This window comes from Branchiostoma belcheri, unplaced genomic scaffold (assembly GCF_001625305.1).
Source record: "Branchiostoma belcheri isolate BF01 breed outbred unplaced genomic scaffold, Haploidv18h27 scaffold112, whole genome shotgun sequence".
NCBI classification, from domain to species: Eukaryota; Metazoa; Chordata; class Leptocardii; order Amphioxiformes; family Branchiostomatidae; genus Branchiostoma; species Branchiostoma belcheri.
In genome coordinates, this window is record NW_017802514.1 from 1,037,258 (window position 1) to 1,044,967 (window position 7,710).

The 7,710-nt window shown below is 36.4% G+C and overlaps 1 protein-coding gene across 2 annotated transcripts in view; it reads right to left on the reverse strand.

The window, feature by feature from the left end:
• Positions 1-4,797: 4,797 nt before the first annotated feature.
• The window catches only part of LOC109461958 (BAI1-associated protein 3-like), a 22,682-nt gene continuing 19,769 nt past the window's right edge, over positions 4,798-7,710 (reverse strand). For both annotated transcript variants that reach the window (XM_019758441.1, XM_019758449.1), the window contains one exon: positions 4,798-6,361. In XM_019758441.1, the coding sequence (XP_019614000.1) occupies positions 6,264-6,361 (98 nt within the window). In that variant the 3' untranslated portion in view covers positions 4,798-6,263. The remainder of the gene's footprint in view (positions 6,362-7,710) is intronic.

The following is a 7,710-nucleotide window of genomic DNA, read 5'->3' on the forward strand; positions in this document are numbered from 1 at the left end:
ACTGCTAGAGGTCGTTTTTGATCCATGCACTTCACCTCCCTTATTTGTAAGCCATAAACGTAACTTTGCAGGCTGTTTTCCATTTCTATCGTAAATTGCGTGGACGCTTGTTGGGGCTCTAGACTAGGAGCTCTCTTCTTTCACTTTGCATCCGGTAGGAGTTTTGAGCGGCTGGAGCTATATGAAATTAATGCCAACCACACAAAAGTCCTACCGCTTATGCAGACATGACGAATTTATGGTTGATTCTACCGTAGGTTGATTCGCCATCACGCCTGTATAATTCGCCTGGTTGAATGACTGGATTCATGTCTAATTTCAAGAACAAAGTTTCCTCATCACTACCATCTTGTGAACTAACCTATAAGTGTGCTCCTCTGCTCAAAGACCAGTTTCTTCTATTGGTTTCTCTAACCTCCAAGCAGATGTTGGGAGGCTAAGTCGTTTTCCTAGCTACTTCTGTCCATTCTATTACAATAGCATCCGTTTTCTGGTATACCTTTGTTTCAATTTACGGCATATGATGAACACTCTAGCTTCTTTGAATGATTTATAATATGGTGGCATTTTTTGGAAACAGACGAAAATTAATGTGCACTCGGATGTCATCCATATAACGTTACAGTAATTAAGTCAGTGTGGTCTAATGGTAAAAGATTAGTTTTGACATGTGTTGATTTTTCTCCTTTTTTATGTATAATCAGACTTGCTGATTCTGATGTATGTGAATGGTGTGTCAGCTGTCTCAATGAAACTGAATCACCCTTTCCAGGTAAGGTTTTATGTCCTTCAATCATACATGGTGTATCATAACATTTTTGTTCCTTTAGAAGTTGATATAGATAAGCTTTCAATGTTACAGACTCTTGTTATGACTTAGCAATGTGTTACATGTACAAAATGTATCAGCATGTTGAAATCTTACTATGGTTCAAAGTTTACATTGAGTCTAATTTGTGCATACATGTATCTTCTGCACATATTTTTATCAGCGATACATCGATGCATCACGGCTACACCTGCTTTCTCTTTTGTTCCATAGATCTTTTGTTCCTTAGATCTCTAAACAAGCAAATCGTTTGTTAAGTGTGTACAACAAATCTTTCACAAAAGATATGAATAGGACCTACACAGCAGTGCTGGTTTGATAACTAGTATAGTCGCTTATGATTATTCTGTTACGTTGGCAGGCTGGCAAGGTCCACTCTTCTGCAGTCATGTGAGGAGTGGAGACTAGGAGGTGCAGTGGAAATAATGGGGAAAATATTTCACTGTTCTCTTCCCAAATGCTAGAGGAGCTAGTCTTCCTAACATTCCTCTCAGCCACTTAGTAATTTCCAAGAAAATCTATTTTTTGTGGCCTTTCCCTATTCCAATGTGCCTTTCCTAAGTTGTCACTCAGTGTCAGTTCTGTCCACTGTGATTGCATCTCCTAAAGGTATGAGTTTCCAGATCACCTTTGGGCTCATTGAAGTTACGGTAGTAGCATTTCTGGACAGTGGGCTGAGTTTTGATGCTTGTTGCATTTCAAAGTCTGTGATGTTAGTGGGGACCTGGTCTTGTAGAATTTAGAAATTTCAGACGATTCAATGTAAAAGTTGTTAACATAAAATTAGGTAGAAAGGTTATAGGCAGCATAGTCTTGAAATTCAGTGCAGTCACAATTGGTTGCATATCTGTAGTGTTCAATGTTGTTTGTCATTGAAGTTGCAATGATTGTTTACATCTTAGTTCATTTTAGAGATCTTGATATTTTAAACTTTTTTAGCCAATGGAATTGATTTTCCAATGAATGTAATGATTGAATTTTTCAATGTCACAAATTTACCTATTGACCATGTGTCACAGGGTTTTTAATGATAATGAATTCATTTTTCTACAAAATTGATTTTACAACAATATCAACTGACTTCTGATTTTTAACTTAGATTTTTTAACAAAAAAAAACAACTTGCCAGTAATATCATGTTGAAGTGATTGTAATAAATTCCTTCTTCCACAATGTGAAATATTGTGCATGCATGTGATATGTTTTACTGATACAGGCACAACCTAGACTAAACACTTTTAAGTAGCTTTAATGAAGTCATTACTGATAAACCACAGAGATACAATGTACATGTCATCACAAACGCAGAAAGATTACACATATTTTCCGTTTAGTAAAAACCTTTCTTTGTTGTAGACATCCGATAATAGATTCATACTCAAACCATTTAGAAGTTGCATTGACAAGGAAATAACTACTAGTACTTACTTATGAAGTTATGTAGTAACATAAATCAGTGAGGACACAGTGTTTTGGGCTGTTCCAATATCTGTTCTGTCCATTCCAGCATGAATTTAAATTGATTATCTTTTCCTTCTTGTCCCCCACTAATACTGTTTTACTCAAAACCCTCTCAGAATCAGTATCAGAGCAGCCAGTTTAAAGCTCAACATTCAACAGTGTTTATAAATAATCTTTTTTGTTCACATCTTATAGACTCTTCACAATTTTCTCATCAAACATAAAGCAGACAAGACGATTATGACGTGATTGCTTTTATGTCCTTCTACATGCACAACGTCAGCAGAGCTTTTTTTAAAACAAAGTCTGCAACTGAAACTTTCTAGCTTAAAGTTAAAAAGGCAATCTTACCTAAAATGCCCCCCTCCCCTCATATTACATGGTACATATAATGTAGCTGTTGAAGTTCAGTTCCATTCATATGACTTAAGTTTCATTCATAGGGGTTGTTTTTCAGTCATTTATTATTTCATTTCACTCAAAATCACATGTAAGAGTCAAGCATGCAAGACCGCTATCTAATTGATCTTGGTCTCTCAATAATACAGTACTTTTTTTAACGGTGCCCTTCAAAACTACATACTAGTACACCATACTTTGCAGTGTCTCATATTTTGAAGTAGACCCCAATAGTTGAGGCTTCAATTGCAAATTTTGTAGGAATTTCACTTTTTAAAGTGTGATTAATGTGATTAAACTAGATATTTTATAGAATGCTCTGAAACGTTGTTAGATTCATCTCAAATTGGACATACAATGTACAAATGTACCTCCACTGCTTATGAGAGGGTACAAATCTTCATCCCACGTATGAGAAAAATGTTTTACACCGAGTTGTGTTCAGAATAAATGTTTGGTAACAATAATGTGGCCTACTTGTACATGTGGAGCTGGAATGACATTTATGCTGAACTTACTCTCATTCCCTATAAAGGAACACAGTATGTCAAAATTTTCAATATACGTGTATTTTCATGGCTTTTGTACTGCCAGACATTTTAAAATCAGCATAACCTCTTCCTCTCTGCTTGACTCTTCAAGTCATATAGGCATAAACCTATCTGACTTGAAATTTGTAGATTCAGATTTCTTTTAAACTTGAATCAAGACCCTTGTGGGCTTAACTTATTAAGATTCTTTTAAGAATCTACAATGTTTCTAAGGCTCCTCAGTTTCCTAAATCTACATGTAGTTACCCGACAGGCTTTTGTGATAGCCATCATAAGATCTTAAGGCTAGAATTAAGGAAGGCCTTTACATGACCATAACATGTACTGTTAGGGTTACACAGGTCTCTGCTTTCTTTTCCTTTCCACTCATATTCCTCGAGAACATACAGAGATTCAACATAGTTTTCTTACTAGATACGCAGCCTTGTTTTTCTCGTTAAAGAAAACTATGTTGAATTGATTTACCAACCTATTAATTAACTATTTACGGACATGAAGAGATGTCTTTCAAAGCTTGTGTCCTTGTACAAAAAGGCACACATCGATCACAACTCTGATATATAGTCTGAAAAATACCTATTATAATGTACTTACACACACACACACGCGGCCATACAAGTCAAATAGATATTAGATACACCAGCTTCTATCACAAAACAAATATAAGCTTGGTCCCCCTTGACTCTACCAGCATGTTTAAGTGTTTCAAGAAATTATCTTCTATATTCACCAGGCAGTGAAAAATTATACCACCATTTTAATTATATGACAGTCATTGGATATTCCACTTTTTGTGAAATCATCAAATGACTCAAAGGCAGCTGATACCACTTCATCATTTTACTACATTGTTGGCTTGGCAATGTTACAGAATTTGTGTCAAAAGTAAGGTACATGTACATGTGTAGTAGGGCACTTTCTTTAGATAAAAAGGATGACAACTGTAGTGACAAAGACTTGTCTATACAATCCTATAATTGTTATGGTTTAATAGTTTCAAAGGGTTAGACTTGGTCTGCTTATAATCATTAAAAAATTTTACGTAATGCAGGTTTCTTTCTGGTGGAGTAACTTTTCATGGCCTTATCTCCATAATATGTAACATCAACACTAAAGGAAACAAGACAGTACCTACGACAGACTAGTTGCACTTTTTGAGAACAATATTCGTAACTGTACAAACAGTAGTTTTCACAGAATCACATAAGCTTGTTACAATATCACATGGTACATGTATCAACTGCAAAATGCTAGACTGGCATCCATCCTTTTCTAGCCCCAGTCACTCCAATGATTTCTCCCAAGCAGAGTACATGTACATGAAGTCTGGTCCTATGCCAATCAAAAATTTGGTCCTTGAGTATGTTGTAACCTTTGCAGAAGGAAAACATGTTGTTTTTGCTCTGTTTCTTCTTCTTACTCTTCTTCTCCAAACAATGACCAGGACCAGACGTCTGTCACCATGGTAACTGGTGTTGGGTTACATCATGTTGCAAGTGCCATGCAGAACTGAATTCAAGAGGGGCTGCATGGTCACCTTAGATATGAGTGGGTTTGAGTAAGAATAAACAAAGCAGTAGTGAAGGGAAACATTTGCTTTGCAAATTACATTTTGGCAAATTTGCTTTGCAAATGTTACGTTTCTAGTTCCTGCACTATTTCAGGAATCAAATATTTCTTAAAAGCATTGTTAAGTGGATCAAACGTGAGAATGTCTGTTTGAACCCTGTTTCCATGGCAGTAAAGAGTACCACATGACTCGGAGCCAATCAGAACTCTCGCTTATATTTTAGGGAATATTCAAATGCTAATCATGCCAGACTTTCCTGCCTGGAAAAGAAAGGGAGGAGTGAAAAGAGCTGGAATAGGTTGACGTTAACAGAGATGCATCAGTTCACAGACGATACATGACTTGGTACAACTCACCTTAAAATACATTTATCTTGTTATCATTCGCTTGGCCATGGCTTGATACATTTGTTGATAACACTTTTCAAACTCAGAATATACATCTCTGGACAGATACATTTATTATAACCATGTACAAAATATTAGTAGATCTTCACAATTTACACAATCCAAATTCTTCTGACTCTAAATCAAAGGTGGGAACCACAAAATGTGGAGACCATTGGAGAAAATCTTTCTAATAAAGTTTTGACTTTTAGATTCTTTTAAGATTTTTTACTGCTTGTTATTAAAGGAACCTGGGGTTGATATGTACTGTCTTCAACTTGGAAGCCAGTAGCAGATAATGAAGCAAACTACATGTATCAATGAAAAAAGGTTCCTCTATAAGATTTTTCAGAAGTGCCATGACCCTTTACTCTGATTTTGAATGTGATTGGTCACTTTTCCATTTAGGCAGATGAAAACAACCTGGATCACCAATCAGAACCACTTTCATTGAAGGGTAGATTTTGCTGCGACAAGATTAAATGAAAAGTCTGTTAAGTCAATTAGCAGTTGTAATTTTCCACTATCCTATAATATATCATACTTTTGTGTTTTTTTTACTTGTAGAACAACTTACGGCATTGTATAACATCATCAATCGAAAGTGACCCAAAATTAGTGGAAAAGATCTTTGAAACCATAATGATAATTGTCAGCTAAACAAGGGGCTTCCTAGACATTAACAGGTGTCCCTTCTCGCAGGGATGGACGCCCATTTTCCAACCTCCCCAGACTTACAGGTACATGTAGCATTCATCTTGACTGGTTTAACTGATATCGTTTTCTCTTTTTTTACTTTAAATTTATTTTCCTTTCTGAGTCACACTCCAAGGAAGGATAGGGCAGGGCTCTTTATTGCATCTCTGGTCTTAGCATTCAGTGTAGTTCTCCTGTGTTCAGATGGCTTTATCATTTTATAATTGTGCTTTGTCAAAGTGAATGTCTTTTTCTAATATTGTGGGGTACATGAGGCGGTAAGTAGAGTAGTTCAAAGCTCACAGTTTACTACCACTACTACTACTAAGAGAATTTTCTTTAAAAGATAGTTTTAACTTGTGTCTACGTCTCTATCCACACTGTAGTGCCAGGGCTCTTCTCTTTTTGTAGAAGTCTTGAGCTGTCTTGTCCCATGTTCTTGTCTCCAGGACACCCAAAGGACCAGATTCTTGGGGGGAAAAAACATGCATCAAGTCAGCAAAATTCTAAATATCTTCATGCATCACATGTAGAATTCTGGAAGTAAATTAGAATTTACTAATAGATAAGATTTGAAATTCAATCCTTGACAGAACCCTGTCATAAAACGACAAAAAAATTTGCAGCAAAACTGGTGTTTTATAACTTGGTCATCATGTCCAATGTTTACTGTGGTACTTTATGACCTTGTGGTACATTATGACCTTAAAGTCATAATGAACTACATTGTACATTATGACCTTGAAGTCATAATGAACTGCCAATCAAACCATCCATGCATCCATCCATGCTTTTAATGTTCGTCATTTAATGCAATTTACCCTGGCAGCAAGCTCATATTAGGACACTGCCAACCAATTATTAGAACAGCAATTTTAGTTAACACTTTGAATGTAACTGTCAATGGAACTAATAGCAATAGAAGAACTCTTTTGTACACTGTAAACAAGGAGAACTGACATTGTTAGGTCAACTGTTTCAAAGGTGTTAGATGCTTGAAAGGCAACAAACTGTTTCAAAACATAACTTGCACTGTACAAGGCCTAGTCAACTTGGGGTTCTCAAATGCCTCTCCAGTCTACCTGGCAAGTATTTTCTTCTCCAGAGGTAGCGGAAACTGAGCAGCAGAAATTTGATCAACACTCCCTCTGTACCAGTGTTCTTGTTTGTCCCTCTGCACTCTTATCACAAGAGTGGGAAGGGAACAAGTCAGAGACAAAATGGAATGGACAAAAAGTTCTGTCTGTCAGGAGTCAATGAACACGAAAAAGAAGTTCCCAATGAAGTTAAAATTTTGATTAAATCAAATACCATTAGATAGAAATTTGCAGCTTCATCTGAAATACTGTACAATCATGCATGTCAAAGAACACAACAATCCGTTGGCTGATATAACCACCCTTTGGCGTAACACACCGCGGCGACAGCTGGCTACATTCCACCTAACGACTTGTTACACCTAACCCTTGAACATCTAACTCAGAGTCTAAACATTGTTTAAAGCTATCGAATGATAATGCCCCTACTGTACTTGGTAACAGCAAGTTCCAGTCTGCGATAATTCTAAAGAAAGAATGAGTTTTTGAACACCTCAATTCTTGGTTGATAACTCTGGTTCTTAATTATCTTGAAAGTTCACCTGTGTTGGTAGAAGTTTGAACCGTAATATCCAACACAAAAAATTAGACTCACCCAAATTTTCCTTAACAAAGACTTGTACAGTCGAAAATTTGGGTGAATCCAATTTTTTGTGTTGGATATTATGGTTCAAACTTGTTTCATAACTCTGGTACTGTTGGGCTAGTTCATGCCCGTAGC